This window comes from Centroberyx affinis, unplaced genomic scaffold (assembly GCF_046629955.1).
Source record: "Centroberyx affinis isolate AG114_WGS23_722 - 3 ecotype Tasmania unplaced genomic scaffold, CSIRO-AGI_Caff_v1 ptg002491l_1, whole genome shotgun sequence".
Classification (NCBI taxonomy): domain Eukaryota; kingdom Metazoa; phylum Chordata; class Actinopteri; order Beryciformes; family Berycidae; genus Centroberyx; species Centroberyx affinis.
In genome coordinates this window covers 324763-352749 of record NW_027280718.1, presented here as the reverse complement: position 1 = coordinate 352749, position 27987 = coordinate 324763, and the positions used below count along the sequence as shown (strand labels likewise).

Genomic DNA, 27987 nt, shown 5'->3' with positions numbered 1-27987 from the left:
TATCAAGTTGTCATGTCAAACAGCCTACTCACGCCCGTTGCCAAACCACTAAAACCAAAAGGATATTTGGATACACAGTGTGGAATTTGTTGCTGGTTCATGATTCTCACAATTGACAGCGCTGCACAAGAGTTTCCAAAAATAGGTTGAAATAGGTGAGGCATTTCCTGTGTATTGCATACAACACTGAATTACAAAAAATAAAATATTATGTGTCTGTCATCTGTCTTTGCTTCAAAGCAAATATTTTTTCCTCATTCCATGTCACAAATATTTAGTATTTTATGGCCCTTGAGGTTCAAGTTCAAATTCCTTCGAGTTTCATCATGACCCAAAGAGCATGTACCCCTATTTTAGGCATCAGGCCTCAAGCAAGCATGTAACCATAGAAACAAACAAAAGTAATTACCAATATATACAGAAATCTTCTTTTTAGGGCTACACATTCTTCAGACTTGCTGTTGTACTTTTTCATCCATTGTGCCCCAGGCTATTTTTCCTGTACTATCCAAACGGTGTGCCTGTCACGGGCTAAAGTAACAGCCCCCTCCACTTTGTTGGAACTTGTCGGCCGAAGCTATGAGTCAGAAAAAGCTAATACATAAACTGTCCGGGCACATGCAAGTCACTCCAACCGTACAGCATTTCCCCCTCGGTATCTGGACCCAACACACTGCAGCCCACCGCTGGGGAGAGGAGGATATACTGAGAAAGTCTGGGCATCAGGGGGGATTATTTTCACTCACATGAACTAAAAGGTAGGCAAAACTCACTACAGTTCTTTACTGAGGAAAGAAACCTTTTCTAACCTTTTCTAAAAATGTGATACGTATAAGGCAGATTAGGTACATTTATTACTTAGGAATCAAATAGGTTTGATTTCAGATGGCTGCTGGTTCACCTGCACATTTTCTGAAGTTCAAACACTTATCTCCTTCTTAATAACAGTAATAAAAATAATAATACTATTATTAGTGACAATTATTGCACTGTCCCAAATTCAGTGAAAGCAGTACATCCTGCATTTGTAAGCTGTTGAAGGTTCAAAAGCTTAATTGTTGGTCTGTAAAGAGTGTAAGTGCCAAACTTGGAGGTTTTGTTTATACAAAATGACAACTGCCAGTCTACAGACTGAGTGTTACTCCTCCCATCGCCTCTGAGGGCAAAACAACTGGATTACAGTAATTATGACATTAGAGCTGCACAACTTTGTTAAGTTAAGAAAACCAGTCACTGTATTCATGTCTCACTAACCTTATAGCAGCATTCTCAAAACTACTGGTTGCCCATATTATTGGATTGAAGGATTGAAGCTTATACATCTGTTTCACATACTGTCATTTTATTCAGATGAGTGTGTCAGCCAAAGTGTCTAAATGTAAATATAAAAATGTGGTCTATGCCTAGTGTTTTCATTGAATGTTTTTCTATTCACATCTGTATATATATATATATATATATATATATATATATATTTATAAAAATGGTAATACAGTTTAGAAAAAAAAGAAAGAACATTTATAGAATGAAGTGATATTTTAAAAAAAAATAGCACAAAAAAGTGACAAAATATCTCCAGATTCCATTTCCATGTCTTCAATTTTGCCCATGTGTGACAGTGTGTAAACAAATGCAGGATGTTGGAGTGTCATTTTGAAGCAGGTGCCGTTTTAGAAAAACATTTTAGAAGACAGAAATTGAGTAGTGGGTGGTGAGTAGTGCTGTCTCAGTGGTTCAACAGTATTCATTTCCATGTTCACTCAGAAACATTCCCACAAGGACGACGTTTCAGCACGGGAAGAGAGTAACACTCGCAGTAGATGAAAGAAAACAACAATTTGCGCCTAGAGATGGAGTAGTGGGAACAACAACCACCTCTGAAATTGCGTGTACTTCAGTGGGCCTGTGATTGAATCCCAGCAGAATCCTCTCTCCTCTGTTCTGTGTCATTTTCAACCTTACTACTGTCTTAATAAAGAAAAAGAAATGGCAGTTGATGTGGTCGGTTCACCTTCCTTAAAAAAGAAAAACAAACTAATAAGGTGTGAAAGGTGAAAGGTGAAAGGTTCGGAGAAATCAGTTAAAAGCCATATATCCATTTTGAAAAACCATTACCTAGTTATTTCTAAAATGAGGATCCACTCAGTTAGTTACAGACATTCAGAAAGTATCATCTTTTTTGTTTTATTACTGCTATTGATCATTTTATAAGGGTTTCACTTTTTCAAATGGTTGAAATCATTGTCGAACAAAATCCTTCATTTAAAAATAGTTCCTCAAAAAGTAGATTCAAGACTCTATAAACCCATCGCCTTAATCTCTGAGCATAAAACTGCTTGTTGAAGTGATTTATTTCAGGTTATATGTCTTCCTCAGAGAGAGTATGAGCACGCCACTGCCTTCCAGTAGCAGTTGTGTTGAACGCCATCTGTTCGACTGGCGGGTACAGATTTTGTGTCTTTTCCTGCAGCCATGACTGAGACCCTGGATGTTTTTCAGAGTTTCTGTAGTGATACGCCTCACAGGACCACTTTGCAAAGAGAAGTTTCATTCATCAAGTGTACAAAGAGCTGTGCCTTTGCTACACAGCTTCAGGTGAACCTTTTAAATCAATAAGACGTTGGACCAGAGAGCCCTTCCCCTCAGGTGGCGTGGTTACAAAGGAAAGAAATATTGCCACACAGTGTGAAAGAATATGGCGTGTTCAAAGGGGCCATGTGTGCAAATACTGCCTCGAGGGGTAATAACACTCCAGCTCAATGTGATGGAATTCTACTTTTTCACAGGGTTTTAATCTCTCATATTCCACACAGTATAGTAGGCTATCCTCATGAATCCTTTGCAAGAGGAACATCGAGTTAAAAACAGTGCTCGCTCTGTCTTGTAACAGCTAGCATGGGATGGACAATCTAACTGCAACCAAGACTGTCGGCTCTGGTGGAGGAGCAGGGGGGACCGGCAAAGGTAAGGGATCTGGGTCTGTAACTGTTCTGAAATGCAAAACAGGCAACAATGTATTCATGCATGCAGTGAGCTATGAGTTTTCATGAATGTATTTTCTCTCCGGGATACTGGAGAGGCACTGGTGGCTGTAACAAGCTGTGAAAATGTCATGCTGTCAATGGCTAGAGTATATGAAGTATGTAATGAAGAACACAACATGGTGGAAACAGTATAATAACAACAGAATGCATAAAATGACAATTATGGGAGATCAAAAAATTACACCTTGAAATTAGAAATTAGACCTTCATGTAGACAGTAAAAGGATAAGAGTATGGTAGTGTGTGTGAGGGTGTGTGTGGGAAAAAGTGACGTCAAAATTAACTACATTTTCCTCAACCTGTACTTGTTTTTATCTAATCCTCCAACTTTCTTTTAGTTCTTTTATAAATTCATTTCTCTTTACAGTGGTGACAGAAACAGTGACAACAACAACTAGACTGACATCACTCCCGCCAAGTGAGTTATTCTGCCATCATCATCCTTTTTCTCTGCAGTCTACTTTCACACCTAGAGATACTGTAAATAAGCATCTAAATGTCTGTGCAATAGTGATTTAGATAATCTTGAAGGATTGCAGGCAACTTCTCCATATAGATGCTGTATGTTGGAGTTGGTAGAGAATTGCAGGGACATGCTGTTGCTATATTTTGCCACTAGAGGGAGCTGGTGGCTCAGTAAGCAGCCAAATGACAGCTTCCCTCAACTGTTTTGGTGGGGAAGAAATTCATTACCCTAGGCAGCACCGGCAGCTGTGACAGAAACTCTGTTATTGTAAAGTGAATGCCATAATTCAGTCTCATAGGAGAGTGGAGGGTAGAGATATTAAGCGTGTTCAGGCACAGTGCCAGGCAAGCACAGACTTATTTGAGGAATGTTATTTGATCACAAAAAAATCACTTGACAGACGAATATTTACTTTGCTAGTGCTGTCTTGCAGCTGAAACGCAAAAAGCATTCAAAGGCATCCTTAGCCCTTAGTTGACAAGATCAGCTTTTCAGAGATGAAAAGCACAAGGATGAAAAGGATTTGTAAGAAAATTTTCATTGATGAGATTGGAATGATGGTATTTTTTTAGATTATTCATATCACTGTAATTAATCATAATAATGTCATAAAGTGCTGACTGTTCCTCCTTTCCTTTCCTTTCCTTTCCTTTCCTTTCCTTTCCTTTCTTTCCTCTCCTCTCCTTTCCTCTCCTCTCTCTCCGGCAGGTGGGTTCTATGGCGGAGCTGAAGGAGGGTCAGGTGGCAGAGCTGCATCAGGAGGATCTGGGAGCACAAGCAGCTCCGTTCTGATCACCTCCAGCGGTGGATCTGGACCCAGTAAGGGCACAGGAGGCGTCACCGTCACCACTGTAGGACCTTCCTCGATTTCAGCCTCAGGTGGAGGAAGCTTGGCGGCCTCAGGAGGCTCGGAGGCAGGGTTTGGGGCTAGTTCTTCCTCCATGTTGGCAAGTGGTGGAGGAGGGGGAGGAGGTGGAGGAGGAGGAGGAGGTGGAGGTGGTTTAGGAGCTGTGACCGTTTCCACAGTAACCAAGTCCAGCTACAGTTCAGGAGGATCAGGGGCGGCAAAGAGGGGATCGTCCTCCACATCTGCATACTCACCTGTTCCAATGGAGAGGAAGAGCATGACCACCATGACAGCAGCTCGCTCAGGGGTCTTTGACGGTCAGTCAGGGTTCAGAGGTCAATCCCTTTGTGCCTTTTTACCAAAATTTCTTGTTTTGTTTTCCACCCTTTTGGTTCTTTTGAAAGATTGAGAATCTAAGAATGCATTTTCGTGTTGAAGTCGTAGCTTTTGTGTGGATTTGGACAAGAGATAAGAAAGTGAGGACTAACACTTTCCCTTGTCGCCATGTTTCAGAAAGTTCAAGTGGGAACTCTTCTCCAGAATACATTAGGAAGGAGTATGGTAACTATTAATTGAATCTGATATTATACACTGGAATGTATACATTCTGTATTGTCAATAAATAAATCATGACTTCATTTGATTGTTTTTCTTTTAGCTGCTGCAAGTGCACATGCAAGTTCTGCCATCAGAGGGAGAACTGAGAGCAGAGGTACATGGACAGATCTGATAACAAAACACTTAAGGGCATAGTCCATGAACTATAATTATCAAAACAATTTTGACCCTTATTTCTTAGATTGTAATTATTGGTTATAATAGGCATGATAGTTAATGAGTTTTCTCCTCTGTCTCAGAGAGTGAGATCCGAACCAGACTTCAAAGTGCTTCTCCATCAGCAAGTTGTGAGTAGGACTCTACATGGCCATACATATATATCCAACAAAGCAAATTCTCACAGACTTCACCTTTAACTTTCTTTGCTTTAATATCCTTTAACCCCTTGCACCCTGACTTTCCCTTAAATTTCGACTTAAGTAGCTTTAAAGACAGATTTTTTTTTTCATACTGTACGACACATATATATTCTGTATCTGCTTGTTCCAACACTTAATTGGAGCTATAGCACGTTTATATTGAGTGAAATATTCAAACCCTAGATGCCATTTTTTAAGGCTGCACCATTACATCAAATGAAAAAAAAAAAACGATATTCCTTGTGCATCATGTTTCCCTGTAATTCAGCATGACATCTTTGGGATCTTTGGAAACCTTGGGATCTATAGAATTTAAAATAAAGCTCTGTGGATTTGAACAAATCTTGTCCACTTAAGATGCATTTGTAATGATGGTCCCACGGTGGAAGAGGATCATTTTATTTGCAATGCACTAGTTTATCTATTTGTGTTTTTATCCACTGTTGGTCTGTTATAAAATGCAAGTGTGAATGTAGTAGAAACAAACTGACATGAACGGGAAGTGGAGACAGGAAGGTCGGCCGCGGTGTATCAGCTGACAGTGTGATATCTGATGTATAGGGACGGAGCTGGGTGATGTGAAGCGTCTGCTGAGAGGCAGCCGCTCCAGCAGCATCAGCCCCCCTCGCTCCCCCACCAGCACCCTGCCCATCCCCAAGAAAGCCAGCGTGGAGACCAGGACCCTGTCTGACAGCTCCCCCACAGGTAGCAGCACCCAGCAGCCTTTACTCCAGTATATACTCCAGTAAAAGTAAAAGTCCTGCAATCGAAGTATTAGCAGTAAAATGTACTTAAGGATCAAAAGTAAAAGTACTCATTCTGAAGAACGGCCCCTTTCATAGTGTCAAATTATTGATGCATTAGCCTGTAAGAAGTATTTTAATGTTGTACGTGGTTCAGGTGGCACTCGGTCTAACTACGCCATATACTGTAACACTACTAAGTAAAAAGTACAATATTTCCCTCTGAAAGTGGGAGTGGAGTAAAAGTATAAAGTCTCACAAAATGGAAATACCTCAAACTTGTACTTGAGTAAATGTATTTAGTTACTTTTCACCTCTGGTTACTGGGTTTAATTGCCAGACCAACTGAGAAAATCTGTATGTGAAAAGTGAACGAGTAGTGCTCTCCTTTCCCTCAACACCTACCGTTAAGATGCCCTTGAGCAAGGCAGTCAACCCCTATTTGCCAACAGTGACCAACAGTAGTAGCAGCTTTAGATTTTGTACCCAATGTCTTTGCAAGATTGAATCTTAGTTCTCGGTTTTCTGGCTTCGAGAGAGAGAGTTGTTCATGTTCACAAATATTGATTGGACTGTCCTGGACCATGGAAGTGACACTGAAATTTAAATAAGTGGCTGTTTTCCTTTATATTATGTTGTGCATTTCCATTTCTTTGTGTCTATCATTACTATGTCATCCCTTTTAGGCCAGTATGACAGTATTTGGTCTGGAGGAATGGGCAGTAGCTACGGTTACAGTGCCAACCCCAACAACCTGTCCACTACCTCCACCCTTTACCATTCAGGTCAGTCATATGACAACATACTGCGCAGTTTCATCAATAAAACTACTTTTGTAGCCAGAGGGAATGAGACAGTAGTAAATATACAGCTCTCTGACCGATTTCTGCTGTTGCAGGGCCATAACCAGCTTGGCAAAAGGTTTGCATCTATTTTCTCCAAAGTGGACTTTTTTATTGTGATCACAGGATGAATTATCTTAGACCTTAGGCTTACTAAAGCCTATCAAAACAATACCTTGTATAGTTAAAGGCATAGGAATCAGTTTCTCACCTGGTTTTCCAAGACTTAATGAATTGAATTGCAGTCCTGCAAATCTGCATACACACTGGCCTTGCACTTAGAATTCATTTGGGTAAAGTTGCAATATGAAACAATAGATAATAACAGGAGCAATATATGCCTATTATTGCTTTTCATATAAATGCATGGTCAAATTCAGTAATTATTGTTTACAGCCACAGCTTCAGTCTGACCTTTAGTTGTATGGAGTGGTTCAAATGATCCAGTCATCATATTATTGGTGTGTTGCATCCTTGAGTGTAGCACTTAACCCTAAATAATATAGGGGTTGTGGTTGACCAATTGTACTTTTGTTTTGATTTGTATTGTTTTGTACCTGTTGTGGGTTGGGATTAGTTGAGATTAACCCAGATTTATGATGTGATTCAGTTTTTTCTGATGTTTTTTGCCAACTGTGATCGATGGACAAATATTCTATTCCATTCTATTCTATTCTATTCTATTCTATTCTATTCTATTCTATTCTATTCTACTCTACTTCTACTGCAGGTACAGGACTTCAGAACAACCTGACATTTAGCTCTCCCTCTGTAAACAGTGGGCTATCTGCCAGCAGCTCTGGTGAGCCTCTTCCCATTATGTCTCGCCCAGTGTGATTTCAGATCCTGACAATGAATAACTATGGCCATCCTTCTTCTCTCTCCCAGTTCCAGTGTATGGAGTTCAGAATAACCTGGCCAGCTCCCCAACCGCTGTCCTCTCTCCCAGTGGAGTCAATGCACAAACAGGTGTGGAGTTAAGGCAGCGATACACAGAGCAACTATAGGACTCCAAAACTGTTCAAGGATTTTGCTCACTGTTAATCACATGATAATATGTTGCTGTCAGGAAACATTTGAATACTAATTTGATTATGTGTCTCACTTTGCCTACTGCTGGGAGCATTTTTCATCAGCATCTATTCAGCAAAATATCTAGCGCATCACCAACAGGCTACACACAAGAATTTGTTATGCCTATGGTGTACGCAATGAAAATGGGAGAATGAATACTTTTGGTTTTTGTATCCAAATGCATTTTTCTTAGTAGTGTAGGTCGTTCTGAACTAGAAAATCACAATCTCTCAAAAGTATCTGATGTATCACGAACCTAACAGTTTTCACAGAAACCAACTCTCATAATGGGAGGTGGAAATGTTGAGCATGGAGAAATCATGTTGTTCTAACATGCTTTATAGTACTATGCCATTTCTTATGAATCATTAATTATCATGTGGTTTTTGTCTTCCTTTGTCTTTTTGCAGTTTATGGTGTACAGAAAAATGTCTACGGCACTGGAGTAACCACAACCACAGGTGAGGCATGAGAAAAATACCTTGTATGGACACATTTGATTCTAGGTGTGGATAAACACACCTGGATTTGGTTCAATAACCTTAGTGAAATAGAGTTTACCCACCATTTTAGGATCATATAAACCTTTATAATATAAAATCAACTTATACGGTATAGTAAATAGAATTTCCTGGTGTGGAGTCACATTACAGTATAGCCATTCAAGAAAATAAAGCATAAATCACTATTGTCTTTTTTTGTATGTCTTCGTCTCTAACTGGAGATTATAGTTTACCCAGCTTTTGCTTTACTTTACTGTTTACTTTCACAGTGACACCCAGCAGTGCCACTAGTGATGAAGCCTTCACCAAAGAGTACAGGTTCATGATGCTAGAGAAGGAGAACGCTCCAGTCAAGAAGGAGACAGAGAGGCTGGTCATGACCAAAGACACCGGCAAGCAGTTCATCTCTGCTGCGCCCGCTAGTGCTGGTACTACTACAAGTACTACTAGTATTACTACTGCTACGTCTTCTTCAACTACTACTATTACTACTACTGCTGCTGCTACTAGTACTATTGCAGCTACTACTACGACTAATGCTCCTGCTGCTGCTACTACTACTACTACTATTTCTAACACTAATACTACTATTCCTTCTACTACCACTACTACTACTACTTCTGCTACTTCTAACACTACTATTCTTACTACTACAGCTAACGCTCCTGCTGCTGCTACTACTACTGCTATCTCTACTACTACTCCTACTATTCCTTCCACTGCTACTGCTACTACTATTGTTGCTACTACTGATACTACTACTCCCTATATCTACTCCTAATACAACTACTTCTACTTTTACTAGTGTTGCTACTACTGGTACTACTACTACTATTGCTACTGCTATTACAACAACAACAATGATAACAACAACAACAACACCACCAACAACTTTGATATGATCAGTTTCAAAAAGTGAACTTTTGATCTGGATGGGAATTTTTGGTTAGAATACATTCAATGCAATATATCAGAACATTAACCATTTCCTACAGGTGATAAGTGATAGCTTATTTGTTCTGTCTCTAGCTTCCTTCTCCGGAGACTCACTGAAGAGAGAGAAACAGAAGATGTCAGCCAGCACAGTGGAGGAAGGAACAGACGCTAAATGTACATATATACAGAACAAATCTTTTGGATTTTAAGATTTATCACTTTTTTGTTTGCTTTTTATTCATCACATCTCATGTTTAACATGTAAACATAAATAAACAGCTGTTTTCTTTTTCAAAGCTGCAACCGTGAAATTTGCCACAAAAGACAAAGCCACCTATGCAGGTATGTTGCCTCGGAGACACCTCATTTTCAGGAAAGTCAGGAAAGATTGGGGTAAGAGAGTGGGATGGTATATTACAATATTAAGACAAGTGGAATGTTATCTTAAATCTAGTAAATACCTATAAGAACTATTTTGATGAATATGAACTTTTCTTAACTTTTTATTCTTGCATTAAAGAAGTACATAGCATTAAAGACGATTTTTTTCCTTGTGAATCTGGCCCCTGTTCTGTATCCAGCCCAGTCGTCCTAAAGACAATACTAATGGGAGTGGATTAAAAAAAAAAAACCTATATTTCACCTCCTTCATCTCTCAGAGATCCGTAAAGACGAGTGTGGCTTTGGCCTCTGCTCCTGCTGCAGCTGGTGGAAGTGGCTGCTGGGCCTCCTGCTGGGCCTGCTGCTGCTCCTGGGCCTCCTGTTCGGACTGATCGCCCTGGGTAAGACAGCAGGAAGCCCTGTGTCTTCCCTATCAATATTTTAATTACCTTTATGAAGATTAATGAAGGTTTTCTGAGCGTGTCCACACTGGGTAAGACAGCAGGACGTTGTATTAATCAACAGGTTCAAATGTTGTTTACCTAAATGTATCGTGGTCAGTTGTTTCTCTTTAACAAGGGAGACCTGGCCAATACAGTCTCACCTCAATATTACAGTTAGCCAGTAAAGAGATTATCATACATTATCTCTTACATTTATTACTAGAGATGCACCGATATATTGGCAGGCTATCAGTAGCAATATCAGTATTGGTCCGATATCATGTTTTACTGTCGATAATTGGCCGATTGTGGAATTTACATTTCTTTCATGGAGTCTGTTACTTGTTACAACTGTCAAATTAGCAACAGAATAAATGGTGTTTTGTTTAAAAAAACACATAATTATCTTAAGATAGGCATGTCTGAAAAGCTTAACCCGTTTTCATTCTTACAAAAATGCATATTGGTATCTGCCGAAATAGGTGAGAAAATATCGGATATCAGTATCGGCCTCAACAAACCATATCGGTGCATCCCTATATTACAAAATGATTGATTCATACAGTAATCTGTTCATTTTTGACTCTCCCTCTCCGTCAGTATCTCTGCCTCTACCTGTTTTTTGTTTTTTTTTAATCAATGTCCTCTTTTCCCCTTTTGGTCCTTAAACCATCTATTTCCCACTCTTCTCTCACCCTCTGACCCTGATCTTCCCTCTCACCTCCCAGCTGAAGAAGTCAGGCGTCTGAAGAGTCGTGTCGAGGCTCTGGAAGCTGCCAGTGGCGGCGCGTCAGCCAGCTCCAGCCGTTACTCCGCCTCCTCCACCGTCAACATCATTGACCCGCTAGAGTCGGCGTACATCGACAAAAGCTCTGCCGGCTCCACCCTGAGCCGCTCTGATAATGGGATCAGCGTGGGGGCTTCTGGGCCGGGGGCAGGAGCTGGTGGTGCGGCAGGACAGGACGGCCCAGCCCTGCAGAGAGCGGTTCAGCAGCTGGTCCGGGCCGAGCTCCGGTCTGATGCCATGAGAGGTGCTGAACTATAACGCACTGATCAGTTATCTTCACTTCAAATCATTTGATCAATCCACCCATCAGCCAATCAAACAAACAATAAGTACATCAATCAGCTAAAGACTTAATGTCAACCTGAATGTGATTGATACCAACAATTTTTTTTTTTTCTGTTTTTAGAAACACTTGCATACTCAATGAAAGGGGCAAGAGGAGAGCCAGGACCCAAAGGTATGGAAGCATAAAACATGAGATAAGGTGGAAATGTTTATTTTTTTTATATATGTACTGTATATATTTTGTTAATATCAATCATCAGACTAGCTGTTTCATTACAGGTGATTCAGGATCACCAGGATCAAAAGGTGAGGAATCGGTGTAGTTCCAGTTATGTCTCCTTGCTAATGCATCGTGATAACTTTAAAACTCAGACTTCAGTTGCAAAAGAGCCTCACACTGGAATCGAACATTAAACCCCTTTGTGTTTGTAGGTGATAACGGCTTCCCAGGCCTACCAGGTAAGACTGAGAGTGATAGGTCCTTTCTGCGTTGTATTCTAAATTCACAAAATTATGACACATGAGAAAAGAGTCGGCCAACTCTCCTTTCTCCATTTTTTTTTACTTTGTTTCTGTAGGTCCTCCTGGGCAGATGGGTCACCCAGGATTAGAAGGACCAAGGGGGCCGAAGGGAAGTGCAGGTAATGTTTAGTTTAGTTTAGTTTAGTTTAGTTTAGTTTTCTGATAGTGGAAAATAAAAAAAAACATGAAACATGCCGACATTGTCAGGAAAGACACAATAAAGTCACACATGTATTTCCATTGTAGTTCTTTATGCAAATAGAACATTTGCTTACATTGATACATTTTAGGTTCAGCCTATACATTCATTACAACATGACACACTTGCTGGATTACATCACTGTTACTTGAGGAAGAGTCAAGACCTCGGAAAACAGGATGTTGTTGTTTTTCTCACTGAATCTCTCCGCCTTTCTGAACAGGTGAAACAGGTGCTGAGGGCCCATCAGGCCAGAGGGGCCGGGAGGGACCAATGGGCCCCCGGGGAGAGGTTGGACCACCTGGGTTTGGAGAGAAAGGAGACAAAGGTGGAAAATCTAGCTGTTTACATGTTTACATCACATTTCAGATCATAGATAAATAGCCTTTGAAAATGTAACTTGGTGTTTCCAGGAAGTCCTGGTGCTGCTGGTATTGCTGGGCCTATGGGGCCTAAAGGTAAGGTCAAAGGTCATACTGGAATTTAGGACAGATCGGATCAAAATTAAAGTCATGGGAATATGCTTAGGAATAATGCTGATCATCAATATGAGGTGTATGTTTTCCTTGTTGGGTTTAGGTGTGATGGGAGAGCAGGGAGCCTTGGGGATCCCCGGTAAACACTCTATTACGCATGAATGTCATATTTTGTCTGTTATGTGGTACTTATTTCCAATGTGTTGATCTATCTGTCTGTAATTTGTGTGCAGGCGCCCCTGGTCCACAAGGTTTCCAAGGTGAAGCAGGGGCTCCTGGATCAAAAGGTACGGGGACTTTGCCTTTGAATTTGACAGTTTAGAACTACATGTAGAATACAGAGTATCTTCTAAAATTAGCATTTTAACTATTTGAATCAACTCAATTCAGCTGAACTTTAATGCTTTATAGGAATGCCTGTCAGAGACTATCAAAACATTTGCCAAAGTGGTTAGAACATATGACACTGTGTAACATATCAAAACAATATAGAGAAATTATTAGGCTACTGATTTTTTTTATAACAAGCAGTAATTGAGCTTTCACAACTCTGTCGGTGTCACTCTACTTTCTATTGTTCTTCATCCAGGTGACCGAGGAGCACCAGGACCACAAGGAGTCAAAGGAGACCAGGGAGAGCAGGGACCACGTGGAGCAGCAGGTATGTACTAGTATAGTTTTATCATTCATGCACAGCATAACACAACCAACACCAGATATTACGGTTAAAAGTGGCAAACAACGCATGCTTGCTGTTCCTGGTTGAAAGTTTATTTACCTCTTGTGAAGGCTCTATTGAAATGACACAGGATCAAAACACAATTTGTTCAAAAGCATTGTTTGTTGTCATTTCATACTGTGCTGTGAGAGAAGTGGGACAACATGCTAGCAGTGTATGCCACTCATAGATTCTCATCTAAACCATGCATTTTTAAAGCGGCAGACCAAATATAGATATCTATTCTGTGTTTTTGTTAGCCTGTCATGCTGTTAGTCATGCTAAATTTACATGATGCCTCCACTGTCAACAGAATGCAAAACGGTTAGAATGAATACATTTGTAATGCTAAGTGACACAAACAGAGGCTTGTAGTATTCACTAGTGAGTTAGCTGTTCCCTACAGGTGCCTGGCTGGCATGAATGTCTCACATAAATATTATTTTAGGGGGGTATTTTTATATGGGAACCAGGCTAATGACTGACACCTTTCTGCAATGGGTAGGAATCAAAGAAACTGTGAGATAACTAGGTGTAACTTCAAGGCCTAACCTTAAAAGGTTGTTAAAACAATTAAATGGAGCCTTTCAGTCTGTACTTTATTCTATTAAAACGTGTAGTCTTGTTTTATTAAAAGTAATAACTTTGCTCTACTGTAAATGACACTAAAAAGGTCTAAAACATTTGTATATTTAACTTACAAACACCCTGTAAGGTTCTTATAGAGAAGTAAACAGTGGGTTTTAAATTTGGTCATTGCTCTCCTCTTTGTCAAAGGTGAAGCAGGACAAACTGGACCCCAAGGCCCAGCTGGACCGAAGGGACCTAAAGGACCTGTGGGTGAGGAGATATCTTCAAATAAGTAGTATAAGAAGATAAATTACTCCACCGATCAGGATTGGAGAAGAGTATTAAAAAGAAGATAGCCTCACATCATCTGTAATAAACTGAGTTTGTTCTATAGGTGCTGCTGGGGCTGATGACGAAAAGAACATGCTTACATTTTCTGCAGCTCTTCCAATTATTTTACAAGAACATGGCCACATTTTTTAACTGAGAACTAGTATGAAGTAAAGACCGTTAATAAATGAGAGGTTGCAGGTTTGATCCCCGCAGCAGCAACAACCTGCCCTACTGAAGTGCTGTAGAGCAAGACAGGTTTGAATTCACATGGCCACAAAAATTCAAAGGCAGACAGTTCAGATCTCAGCTTCCCATACTTTGTCCATCAAACAGTCTCCTTAAGTCTCACTTGATGGCATTAAATATGTCTTTTCTAGATTCTACCTTTAGAGAAAGTTGTACAGTCCACAATAGTAGGAATAAAAGGTGTGAATTCTAGAGGATGGATTTCCCATTAATAAAGTCAGTGATATTAAAACATCAAATTAAATGTAAAGAGCCATAGAGAGACAGGCATATATAAAAATTGGGTAATTAGCTGCCACAGTTATGCAGAGGAACTTTCACTGAGAAGGAGCAGATAGGAGTTTGATGTCCTCCTCTAGACTCTACCTTGTTGTTTAGGTAAAGATCGCGTGATAAACTTGCATCTCTGTGTGTATTCCAGGTGACCAGGGTTCGATGGGTTTGCCAGGTCTGAGAGGACCTGCAGGATCTCCTGGAGAGCCAGGTCTCCCAGGTACCAGAACACTGTCACAAAGGATTTACATGATCAGACATCAGCATTAATCCATGAATATATTATTTTTTAAAAGCTTTATTCCTACTGTATGTGGCTAAATCTCACCAGGACATCTCATTTTTCTCTAGGCATCACTGGGCTTCAAGGCCCCCCAGGTATGACCATTGCAGTAAAATACCATATACAGAATATTCATTATAATTTTTTTGTTCAACTTCAACTTTGTACTTTTTAATATTTTATGTGACCCACTGCCACAGGTATTCCAGGAACTCCAGGGCAGCCTGGTGCTAAAGGTAATGTATTATTCTCTTGAAATGCAGTTAGGTTAGCATTTAGGTATTAAATATAGTTTTTATTAGGGTTTGACTGATAAGGGTTTTTGAATGTCAATATCGATACCGATATTTTTGGATTGAAGCTGCTGCCAATATTTAGTGGAAATATTTTGTTTGTAATTTGACCATTTCCATGCAAAATATACCCCCAAAATCCCCCCTAATTACAAGGATTCAATGTTTCTCTAAAGCCTCTAAAACAACATTTAGATCATGTGACACTAAAACTCCATATTAAAACTTTTGGGTGGGTTAGCAGCTCTTTAAGGGTGAGGCAGGTTTCATTGCAGGTTTTATAGGCTGCCACTCCTGAAGCTGGTTGAGTAAAATCATAATCTCACTTTCATCATATCAGCTTTGGGAAACATTGATTGGCTGATATCTGATTTACAGTATATTGACAAGCCAATATTGAACCTATATATCAGCAAACTGATAAGACTAGACTTTATGTTTCATCACATAATCTAACATGACGTCGTCTTTCAGGTGAAGCAGGAGCACCTGGTAAAGTCATCAGTGCAGGTAAGAACAGTACATGGTTGTACATGGATATACTGTATATACTGTGCATTGGATTCATGCATTCAGCCCAGGGAACACACTCCATTAAACTATAACTGATGTTTGTCTCTCTTGTCTTGTGTCCAGTTGGTTCCGGTGTTATGGCCATCCCCGGACCCCCGGGACCTGCTGGACCTCCGGGTGCTCCCGGACCCCCCGGCCTGTCTGGTCCCATCGGCCCCGCCGGTGTCCCAGGACCACCTGGTACATCCATATTCTTTAATCACTGAGAAAGAAAATTGATCTGTGTTAAGCACCTGAGATGGGACAAAAATTATGGCTTGAATACAGAAACTTCACTAGGAAGAACGCACACCCAGCAAGGTGCAGATATGAGGTTTTTGTAAAACTCCACTATGAAGAAAATTTAAGTGGCACACTCTTCTAAAGCACAAAACTAAAAGAAAAGAGAATTGGATTTTCTTCATAGTGGCTTGAATATAGAATCAGAATGACATTGACCGCCAAGTACGATAAATATAGTGTTTCTTGGTGGCAATAGATTGATTTGAGGATTGCTGTTGAATGTTGAATAGATATACGTATTGTTTTTTTCTTTGATTGTACATTGACATTGTAATTTAGGCTCCAAGGGAGAACAAGGAGAGACAGGAGAAAAGGGAGCGAGGGGAGAGCCTGGCATCAGCGTGAAGAGTGTGGAAGCTGTCAGTGCCAGTCGAGCTGGGAGTGAGTAGCTCTCTGTTTTCTTCACATCGTGTCATGACATCACCACAACAAGCAACTGACACATCCTGTAATGTTGTCAATCTAGGAGTTGAAGTTCATTCTACTATTTCAGTTGTTGTGGGATCACAGCATCAGCCAAAAGCCTAAAATGTAAATGGGAAAATGTCACAACAGTACAAGTCTCATAGAACATGTTCTCATTTTTACGTAGAATTCATCCTATTTGTTTTCTTTTTAATTGAATATTTCTTTTATTTCTCTTCATTCCTAACAGGACTTTCCTCAGCGGTTGGTCTGCCTGGCCCACCAGGACCCCCGGGGCCTCCTGGAGCACCTGGCCCTCAAGGTCCGCCTGGTATGTTGGTTGTCATTGTCACATAAAGCTTTTTAGAACTGGTTCAAGACTCCAGTGGCACTACAAAGCTACTGAGCACATCTCTGTCCAGTAGTTATAGGAGCTTTGGTCCATCTACTTAACTGTTATTCAAATGCTGTTCTCACACTTGTTTAGGTGACACAAAAGAAGGTCCTCCGGGACGCAGAGGTCCTCCTGGAGAGCCAGGTAAACAAGTGTCTTTACATAGTTCTCCAATAGATAGATAGATAGATAACATACATCTGTAAAGCAACCATACAGAATGATATAAGCATCTTCAAAGTAACAGCTGATCTCACTCACTTTAAATTAATGTCTGACTGAGTTTCTGGCCTCACAGGTGTCGGGGTACCTGGACCTCCAGGTGAGAAGGGAGAACCTGGCAGCTTTGTGCCCACGTCAGGTTGGTGACAGAAAGCTCACTTCAAATACATCAGCAAACTGCATGTCTAAAGACAACTGCAAGCACATCACAATCAGTCTTCAGAGTCTTGAATGTGTTTGTGTGTGTAATGCATTTTTATTTTTCATCTTAGAAACCTTCTTTGCTGGACCACCAGGACCTGCAGGACGCCCAGGACCAAAGGGCTCACCAGGTAGGTTCAGCTAATTTGCTGTTTGTTTACAGTCTGGTTTCTTTAACTGTGCATCCTGGTCCAAAATGGGTCACAAGCCTATGTCTGATGGGTTCCTGCATAACAAGCCTGGGTTTGAGGAGAAATGACTCTTTTCGATTCTAGTTTTAACAACTTTACTACAATCTTATCATTCATTCTCCCTAGGTGAGCAAGGACCACGAGGATACCAAGGTGAGAAAATGAACAAAGTACATATTACCTACTGTAACTACATGGCAACTTTGCATGCATCATGGTGTTCAACAACTGCAGGCTTTTAAACCAACGATAATCAATGGCTTAAAGTAAAGATGACTGTTTCAGGTGAACCAGGTCAGCCAGGTCTACCAGGAAGTCCAGGGGATCCAGGTGTTGGTATGTTAGAAACTTGCTGATGTATTTCCTTAAATCTATACTGGATCTACTGTACTGGGCAAAAAGTCCCATTGTTTGTCTGCCTGGTTTCCTTCAAACTTACCTACTGTGGTTTTAATTATTCATAAGAAATAATTTTATATTTATCAAAGGGAAAATGAATGGCAACATAACTAAGATGATACGATAGTTTCACTTTCCCTCTCTATTATCAGATGATGAATCAATGTTGTGGTTTTCACTTCAGGTTTCCCAGGTCAGTCTGGCCCTAGAGGACCCCCCGGAGCTCAGGGAGCAGAAGGCAACAGTGGGCCCCAGGGTGCCCCAGGCCCAGAGGGCCCAGAGGGGCCGCAGGGACCTAAAGGTAAATTATGATCTGTCAAATGTTTTCGGTGACCTCTTACAGCTGTTTTGTTCATCTGTTACTCATGCCAGGAGACTGATCCATAGTGAATGCTCCTAGACTTGGGAATAGCCAATGTTCCTGTTTCTTCACCCTTACATTAATCTCCTTTATTAAGGTTCATATTCAAGAATACAATCTGCAGAAATTGTTTCTCAAACCAATCATGTGTTCCTTGTAGGTGATGCAGGAGTCCCTGGCTCTCCAGGAATCCCAGGAGTCTCCATTGGTAAAACCAGCTAATCTATATCTTAACTTAGATCATGCAGGTAATTAAAATGACTGTCATGTCCTTTGGAAACTTTGGTCAAATAGTATTTGCAAATACTTTTTATGATTTGTTTTGGCCTACTTAGGAGTCCGATGGGTGGGATTTGCCACAAAGTAAAATATCAGAAAGTTTAGACAATCACAGGAAAATATTTGAAAGCAGGTTAAATCCTTTATAACCCATGTCTGTCTAATCAAAGAATGTGTGTTCTAACACCAGGTTCTTCATCCAGACCTGGACCTCCAGGCCCACCTGGCCTACCTGGAGCACCTGGCCCCCCTGGGAGAGACGGGTCTGGATCTGGATCTACTGATGTGGGCCAGTACATTTCAGAGTACCTCCAGAGTAAGTTAGGATCCTCTACAGTATTTATTCACTTTATGCAATACTAAGATGTGAGGAATCAAAGCGCTTAGTCAACTGAGCTGTCACTCAAATTGTGATTGAGACAACATTGTCTTGAAATGCAGGTGGCAGCATCAGGCAGTACTTGGTTGGGCCTCCCGGTCCTCCAGGACCCGCAGGGCCCCCTGGTGAGCAGTCGGTGAACGATGTGGCCGAGCGAGTCATCTCCTACATCCAGAGTAAGTCCAATTAAACAACAGTGTTACATGCAACATTCTAGATCAACAGCAATGCTTATCTCCTTACTATGATCTACAAGTGCATCTGAAAAACTAACTGTCCTTATTTGACTTCTATCAGTACCTAAAAGATGCACCTGTTGTCTCTCCAGGTAGAGGCTACAGTGCTGGGACCGCTGGCTCTCCTGGTCCACCTGGTCCTCCTGGCTCCATCTCTGTCAATGACATCATCAGCCTTTTGCAGCGTAAGTCGGATTGCAAATAGTTAAAATCAAGTTAAAATCAAGTTAAAATCAAATCAATTTGCCATGCCCATACTGAAGAGTTGAATTTAAAAAATTAATCTATTGAATGTGTAAGGCACAACATGAGAATGAAGCCTCATCATCCCCACTTGGTGAAAGACTTGCACATTTGAATGGTGGCTAATGTTTTTCATTTGTTGATATATACCAACAAATCTTGTCATGGTAGTGAATGAATTGTGTTGGGAACATCACCTTGCTGGGTAGCAAGGTAATTAGCAATTTAATTTACAATCATGTAAATTAAAAGGTCAGTTTGGTAGAATCCTGGGGTTTGTTTTTCGATACTCAGCCCTCGTGGGCATAGTAAGGGTTAGGGTTAAGCATGACAAGGTTGTTAATTATTTGTGCCAAGGAGAAGAAGTGCGGAGATTCGTTGCTGGTCCTCCAGGCCCACCAGGACCCCCTGGAGCATCAGGCCATGAAGGCTACAGATTTAACACACAGGGAGTGGCTGAACAGGTCCTCAGTCTCATGAACGGTGAGTGACACTGATGGCCGGCAGCTCACCTACCAATAAGGTTGTCTGTTAGAGAGCAAGGTTGTGATTGGCTCTGGGCCCTGTCTGTCACCAGAGAGGGGGATGATAGGCGTCTCTGGACCTCCTGGACCTCCTGGACCTCCAGGTCTTCCTGGAAACTTCAATGGCGACCTGTCATCAAGTAAGAGCACAGGGTTGTTGTCTCTGGTCACACAGTTAGGTCTTCTGTACAGTCAGGTGTTTGAGCTCACAGTGAATTTTTATTGTCATTTATGTTTATCAATCTATTTCAAAGGCATCAAATCTTGTAATGATCCTAAGTTGAAAGAACATTTTTATTGTCCAACTGTTAGTAGCTCAGTATCAAGGAGCTGTGGGTCCTCAGGGGCCTCCTGGTCCCCCTGGTACCCGTGGTCCTCAAGGACCACCTGGACCACCAGGACTGGGCAGCTACAGTGGCTCAGGATACAGACTTGAAGACATTCGAGATTACCTGCAAAGTGAGTATGACAGGAAACATCACAGCTGCATTTGCATCATCAATTCATGGGGACGGACACAAAGGAGCAAAGTCTGTGACCTTTTTGTTTGATCTATCTATATATCTATCTATCTATCTATCCTAGATGTTGGTTTCAGAGGCCCTCCTGGACCCCCCGGTCCCCCTGGACCTGAGGGCCCCCCTGGACCGACCCGGGGACTGCTCTCCTATGCTGAGCACAGCAACAGAGACATGCTCAAAGCACAGCTACAAGAATACATCAAGAGTGAGTTTAACACACACACCCACCCACACACACACACACACACAGACACTGCTCCAGTTATTCCTGCACCAGTTAACAGATGACTCACTAAATGGCCCATTAAGCACTAGGCAAACCTCATTAGCCTTTTGTCAAGGTGGGCGTAATGAGGCGGGCCAGTGCTCACTCTCTCTTTCAAAGTGCTCATATCCTGGGCAACAAGCTCCTTTCTACCTCCTGCAGATTTTGAAGTTGAAGGAGCTTTGGGGCGTGTTTTAGGGGACGGGCGAGATTTAATCACGATGATCACACGCTTAGTTTTGCGGAAAAATATTCAAAACACATGGCGCTGTCTCTGCATTTTCTGCTGAGTTATGTTTTAGCATGGGTAGGATAAAATGAGGTGTGTGCCATGACATCCTTAGAGAAGGAGCGATGGCTTGCAATTATGTAAATACTGGATACAACCTGAGGCTTTTGTTATAGGCTTAAAGGCCTTGACATGCAATAGGCTTAATTGTCTGTATCATTTCAGGAGCATTGATGAAGTCACTTGGACATAAAATATCTTCATTACACTTCATGAAACTGTCTGCATAATAATCAGATATGAACTGCACTTTTCAAGTCACTGCTCTTTCTTAAACTGTGTCATGTGTCATTGTCTGCAGGTGACAGTTTGAGGGGGGCCATGTTTGGACTTCCTGGTCCCCCAGGCCCTCCTGGACCCCCAGGACACAAGGGAGAGCAAGGCGAGCCTGGCATCAGCCACTCTTACGACTACAGATCCAGTCAGAGCAGGACATCGCTGGAAACTGGAGACTACTCCACTGTGGCTGTCAAAGTAACCGACTACATCAAATGTAGGTGATCTAGGTGTTAAGAGCCAAACATCACAAATCACAAAATACACAGATAGGAGTCACAGTTCTTACACTCAATGTGAGTGCTATTCTACTCATATTTGCCCTACTCAACTTGACTTGAATCTATTAATTACTGTGATGATTGTGAGGTCTAGCAATCAGAAAGAAAGAGCTTAATTAACTTGTTGCATCTTTGCATTATTCTCTGATATCCAGCCCACGGTCTGATGCGTGAGTTTGCGAGGGACTCTGACCGTGTCGTCCAGGGACCCCCAGGACCACCCGGTCCTCCAGGTCCCTCTGGGTACAGCCGATGGTTTGGTTCCCGTGAAAACGCCGTTGATGTGGTGGAATACATCAAATGTAAGTGGATAAAGGCTTGTTTTCTGATGAACAATGGTATCAAAAATCACAACAAATTACATCTTGTTAGTTAGCCTACTTTAATGAGATTGATGAAATGAAGGATGTGATCTTGTTATATGTAGCTGTTATATACTATTGCCTTATTTACTGCACCTGTTAGTATGTACTATGTGTTATGTACTGTATATTGTTTTTGCTTGGTGTTACTCATTTGCTGTCAGTAAGACGACTGACCCACAGGGAAATTCTACTTTATCTGCCCTACTGTACTCTACTGTCCTGTACTCTACTCTAATACTTGAAGTGCTTTTATAATTGAAGGACTGCCAATACGTTAGAAAACCCCATGTTACCTGGCTGTACCTTTGACCACATTAACCATGATCATGTCATTTTCAGCCCATGGTCTGCTGCGTGACATTGTGAGGGAACACTATGATCGTGCCGTCCAAGGACCCCCAGGACCACCCGGTCCTCAAGGTCCAGCCGGATACAGCCGATGGGTTGGTTCCCCAAGAAATGCCACCGATTTGGTGGAATACATCAGATGTAAGTGATTTAGGTTAATGCATTGCTTACCGTCACCAAACCTATGAAAATAACAAAATCAGCAATGATTTTGTTTTGCCAACAAGTCTCGTCCATGTAGCCGGTGCCCAATGCAGCCATGTCCCAGCAGCCATAGAACTCCATTGTATTAAAAAAAACTATTAAAAACATGTCAAAGAGCCATGCCGTTGCCCTGGGCAGCATATTTCATCATCGCGATGCACCGGGCCGGCTGACTTTTTCCACAAACAACTTAATAAGCGGACTGTAAACACTTTGCAATCTCAGGAAAGTAGTTCCGTAGCACCGAAAATAGTCCCCGGCGTAATGGAGAATTTGTTCCCATTTGAATTTGATTTGACTACAACAGCCTGACTTTTCGTGGTAACAGTTAGCAATTTTTAAAATTGAAACTATGTCTTTGTGAGCTGTATTTCAAGGTTTTTAGCTTACAACTGGAGGCAATGACTTCCGGGTTGAAGGCTAAAAACGGTACGTGGGAAGTCAGAAAGTAACAGGAGTAGAGCAAACAAATTGTTGATTTTGTTATTTTCATAGGATTTGTTGACGGTAAGCAATCCTTTAAAAAACACCAGCCTTATCCTTTAATGCTCCTTTTCAAACTCTCACTGGTTTTGATGATTCACGCAAGTTGTAGCCTAATAGATAGCGAGGCAAGCTGGTGACCAGAAGGTCCGCAGACATAAGACATCAACAGTCGTTAGCGTTAAGCTGCTCTTGCTCAAAGCACTTAACCCAGCTGCTCTAGTGGAGCCACTGAGCCACTCAACAGTGTCCAACATGGCTTACTGAGCCGCTCAGCCTTTCAGCTTACAGGTGTGAATGGGTGCAACTCTTCCTCCCCAGCTGCTACTCACCCAGGTCAATGCTGTCAATAACACTGTGTTCATATTCAACTTGCCTGGCTAAAGAAAGGCAGTCTGACAATTAATAAGAAAGCCCCATATTAGGTGGCTGTATGTCATCATGTTGTCCTCTGGTGGTTGTGTTCAAAGCTCAGTGAGAAAAGGCTTGACTTCTCCTCATCCTCAGCCTCATCTATCCAAAAATGAATTGAATTTGTTTTTGTCAGTGCTTTCACTTCCCCTTCCCGTTTTTCTCTCATTTTCAGCCCATGCTCTGCTGCGTGACACTGTGAGGGAACAGTATGAGCATGTCGTCCGAGGACCCCCAGGAGCACCCGGTCCTCAAGGTCCCCCCGGATACACCCGATGGGTTGGTTCCCCAAGAAATGCCACAGATTTGGTGGAATACATCAGATGTAAGTGAATTAGGTTTGTCACCTGATGGACAATGATGTCAGTTTAGAGCCACAGCTCCACATGCTTCCCTCATCAACTATGGATAAAGTGCCCTTGAGCAAAGCACTTAACCCCCAACTGTGGTCAGTCCTTAAAGTGGTTGTGCTGGGCGCCTCCCAGGTGTGAATGTGTGTAACTCTCCCTCCCCAAGCCACTGCTATAAATAAGAATGTGTTCTTAATCAACTTAAATGGCTTAAGTACGGACAGTCTGACAATTGTTAAGAAAGGTGTTGAATTAAACATAGCAAAGATTCAATTTCCATATAAAAACTATCTTCCTTGATTGATTGTAGTTACTTAATGGCAGCTGAAGACAAAATTGATTTTACATTGTCGCTGTATATTGCAATGAACTTTACTTTATGTTATAGCTTCATTGACTTTTTGATAAAGTTCATTGCTCATGAGAAATAATTTTGTTTTCATCAATGGGAAATCAAAAAAAGCCAACTTTCAGTCCAAAGATATGCAGGTCAGGTGGATTTGAAACCCTAAATTGCCTATAGGTGGGTCTATGAATGTGAGTGTGAGTGATTGCCTGTCTATCTGTGATGGACTGGTGACATGTCCAGGATGTTTACCTGCCTTGTGCCCAATGCATGCTGGGATAGGCTACTGAACAGGATATACGTGGGTAAAGACAGTGAATGAAAGCAGCTAACAGAGGCTCTAGCTGTCACTTACCCTCCTCTTTTTCTCTCATTTGCAGCCCATGGTCTGCTGCGTGACACTGTGAGGGACCAAGGACCCCCAGGACCACCCGGTCCTCCAGGTCCCCCCGGATACAGCAGATGGTTTGGTTCCCATGGGAACGCAACAGATTTGGTGGAATACATCAGATGTAAGTGATTTCAGTTTGTTAACCAGCAATGATATCAGGTGCGGCCCTTATTGTGACTGTCACAGATCATCACAAACCTTTGTTCTGTCATCCTCATCACAGTACTGTATGTCTGTAGTCCCTTGTTATTGTATGTTAATAGTTTAAATGTGTTTGTTTGATCTGCCATGACTTCCCTGTGCAAGACATGACATGTTTGACATGTTTGGATGTACTATTTTTGTCTGTGTTTTCCCTGTTTGTACTGTCTTTTGTGTTGCTGGTGATGGTTTCTGTGATAAAGTAATTTCCTTTTGGTATTAATTAATAAAGTACTACTACTACTACTACTACTACTACTATAAATCACAAAATACACAATGCAGAGCCACAGCTCCACATAATTCCCTCACCAACTACAGATAAGTTGCCCTTGAGTAAAACACTTAACCCCTAACTGCTCCAGTGGAGCCACTCAACTGGTCAACTGTACAAGACAGTGGTTGTGCTCACACCTCCACCTGTGTAATCCTCCCTCCCTTATACTGCAGTGAACTGCAGGTTGTAATTTACAGCCATATCTGTTAAAAATTGACTCTTCGGGTAAAATTAATTTCTCATGAGTAATGGTTTCATTTTTGCAGTGGGAAAATGAAACAAAGTTTTATCAGGAGTGAACACACCCAGCAGAGGGACTAGTTGTCACTTTTTCCTCTTCTTTCCATTATTCTCCAGACCAATGTTTAAATTTGTTTTATATATATATCTAATTTTCCAGCCCATGGTCTGCTACGAGACACTGCACAGGATCACAATGAGCGTGTCATCCAAGGACCCCCAGGACCACCCGGTCCTCCAGGTCCCCCTGGATACAGCCGATGGTTTGGTTCCCATGGAAACGCCACAGATTTGGTGGAATATATAAAAAGTAAACAGCCATTTAACAACCAGAATGTTACATTTACCATTAGTCAAATAATATAAAAGAGGTGGGTGAAGTAACCCCCTAATAGATATGAAGAGGATGTTTTCAGTTGGATAACACTGATGTTTCCTCCACAGCCCACGCAGCCATCGTTGGAGCGCCTGGGAGACCAGGACAGAAAGGAGACATGGGATTCCCCGGTCAAAAAGGAGACAGAGGTGCATCTTAAAAACACAAAGGGGAATTTTGAATTTTGAGAATTTTGAGCTGCCATACTTGTCATACAATAGTAGGAGAGAGCAGTTTTATATAACAATTCAAATAAGTGAGTGGGTCTTGCATGCAGGAGACAATTTCAAAATAATGTCTTTTCCTTACCTTTCATTGTTGAAAGAAAGCATGTTTTTTCGCGTGATAAAGACTATTATATTTCAATGTGCTTTTTGTGTTTCTCACTAAAATTATACTGATTCACTCTAAAAATGCTTGAAAACTACAAAAAACAGAGTTCCCATTTTAGGAATCCAGTATTTTGAAGGATTTCACATCTCTGGGTATCTTTTCATACCATAAATTCTATACTTCTATATCTCTTGATTGCAAAAATTACTTTAGACACTTTTAGTTTTCAATATGCCGCCCAATTTTTAAAGCAATCTACTCTAACTTTGTCTGGTACAGGTGAGCGAGGCCTTCCTGGGCCTGAGGGACGAAGAGGACAAAAGGGTGAAAGAGGTCAGTTATCTTAGTCAGTGCTGACTGCCTATCAGAGCTGGTTCAAATAGTATTTGCAAATAATTCTGAATGTTTGATTTAATGTGCTAGTACAAGATGGGTGGGGTTTATAGTAAACTAAAATAGTTAACCTCTGCAAACTTTTGTTCTGTGTGGCAAACTCCATCCACCTGGCATTCCAAGTAGGTTAAAAAACAAACACCAAGAATTATTTGCAAATTTGATCCAGGCCTGCCACATATACCCATGTTGGCTAACTTCACTTTATTGATGTTTGATGTTTGATGGTTTGTTGTTTTCCACCAGGAGAATACACACTGGTGACTCAGAGGAGGAGGAGGAGGGACGTTGGCGTTTGAGAGGCTTGTTTTTGAATACATGGACTTTTAAAGGAATGCAGGTGGAGAAAAATGCTATTTGGAGGTGAAATCCTGTTTTATATGGAGTTTCAAATAGCTTTCTCTGACATATTATATGCAAGGATGATAAGCGTACTGAAGCACACAATGGTTGTTTTTAACCAATTTATGAGATTTTTTAATCGATATGATGTAATTGTGTTTTTATATTCATGAACAATAGTTACTGTGCTGATTTATATTTGTGAAATCAGGGATCATGTATAGTATCGAATAAGTTTGTTTGATATACTGTATTGATGATGAACTTTCTTCTAAGTTCACCTCTTAGCAGGCTAATGGGTATTTTTCAATGAGGTAATTTCTTTCATTTTGCTGGGTTTATTGAAGTGTTGATTTTTTACCAGCTTTCTATGCTAGTGAGTCTGATTTTGTAATCAGACCATGCTTTATAATCTTATAAATTTTTTTTAATGAATCTTATTATTAACAATTGTAATCTTATTATTCTGAAGTAATGAATTGTTACAACTTTGTATAAAATTAAGATTTGGTCATAATTAATGGTCAGGATGTAGAAATCGTTGAGTCATACAAGTACCTGGGCACTATAATTGATAATAAGCTGAGCTTTGATTGTAACACCAATATATATATAAAAAAGCCAGCAGCGCCTTTTTTGTCTGAGGAAGCTGGCGAAGTTCGGTGTCGATAGGTCCCTGATGACTTTGTTTTACAGATCCTTTATTGAGTCAAGTTTTTATTTTTTCTTTTATCTGTTGGTATGCTTCTCTCAATCTTAAACAGAAAAATGCATTAACTAAGGTGATCAAGGTCTGTAGCAGTATCACAGGTACTCAACAGAAAGGTCTGTCTGATTTATATAACAAACAGTTGTTAAAGAAAGCAGAATCCATCTTGTCTGACAGCACCCAACCCCTGCGCCTAGAGTTTCAGACCTTGCTTTCGGGTTTCCTGCTTCAAATACCCACTAGCCAAATCCAACAGATACAAACACTCTTTCATACCTTCAGTCATTTCACTGCTAAACTCCAATAGTAAAAGGTAATATCAGCTCGACAACCCAGCGACACTTGGTAGATATTGCTTTAATTTTAGTAGTACTAAAACATACATACCTAGAGTATTTATGTACTCTATGTTTTTACTTCTGTTTTTACTTCTCTTTTTGATATTGTATGATATTGTGTGTGTATTGTGATATTGAGTGTTATTATTGTTTTTACTGCTGCACAACCAATTGCCCCTCTGGGGACAAATAAAGTTCTACTTGACTAGTTTTCCATCACTGCCACATAACTGTGTTATTAAATGGAATCAAGAAAGACTAAACATCACAACAGTGTAGAGGAAACTGTTTATTTACAGCACAATGAAAATCTACATT

At 41.0% G+C, this 27987-nt stretch overlaps 1 protein-coding gene across 1 annotated transcript; it reads left to right on the top strand.

The window, feature by feature from the left end:
• Nucleotides 1-638: 638 nt before the first annotated feature.
• On the top strand, nt 639-27881 carry LOC139656514 (collagen alpha-1(XVII) chain-like). The gene is made up of 57 exons (XM_071534118.1): nt 639-758; nt 2891-2964; nt 3412-3462; nt 4219-4674; nt 4871-4918; nt 5016-5069; nt 5215-5262; nt 5896-6039; nt 6764-6862; nt 7650-7721; nt 7808-7888; nt 8404-8454; nt 8766-8918; nt 9526-9606; nt 9730-9774; nt 10092-10214; nt 10985-11287; nt 11450-11500; nt 11608-11634; nt 11761-11787; nt 11907-11969; nt 12273-12377; nt 12463-12507; nt 12629-12664; nt 12759-12812; nt 13115-13186; nt 14021-14083; nt 14814-14885; nt 15017-15043; nt 15149-15184; nt 15716-15751; nt 15878-15994; nt 16376-16477; nt 16752-16832; nt 16989-17039; nt 17194-17256; nt 17390-17449; nt 17654-17662; nt 17795-17845; nt 18093-18209; nt 18430-18477; nt 18739-18864; nt 18990-19107; nt 19260-19348; nt 19764-19889; nt 19984-20070; nt 20243-20389; nt 20516-20656; nt 21307-21498; nt 21718-21864; nt 22267-22416; nt 23549-23698; nt 24450-24581; nt 25339-25488; nt 25623-25703; nt 26167-26220; nt 26527-27881. The coding sequence occupies exons 2-57, from the start codon at nt 2901-2903 to the stop codon at nt 26577-26579; spliced, it is 5229 nt and encodes a 1742-aa protein (XP_071390219.1). The 5' UTR covers nt 639-758; nt 2891-2900; the 3' UTR covers nt 26580-27881.
• Nucleotides 27882-27987: the final 106 nt, after the last annotated feature.

Excerpts from the sequence above, each read along its gene's own strand:
- LOC139656514 (XM_071534118.1), top strand. The coding sequence starts at position 2,901 with ATGGACAATCTAACTGCAACCAAGACTGTCGGCTCTGGTGGAGGAGCA. Across the intron at positions 18,478-18,738 it reads AATCCCAGGAGTCTCCATTG|GTTCTTCATCCAGACCTGGA; the intron begins GTAAAACCAGCT and ends TTCTAACACCAG. Across the intron at positions 19,890-19,983 it reads GGTCCTCAGTCTCATGAACG|AGAGGGGGATGATAGGCGTC; the intron begins GTGAGTGACACT and ends GTCTGTCACCAG.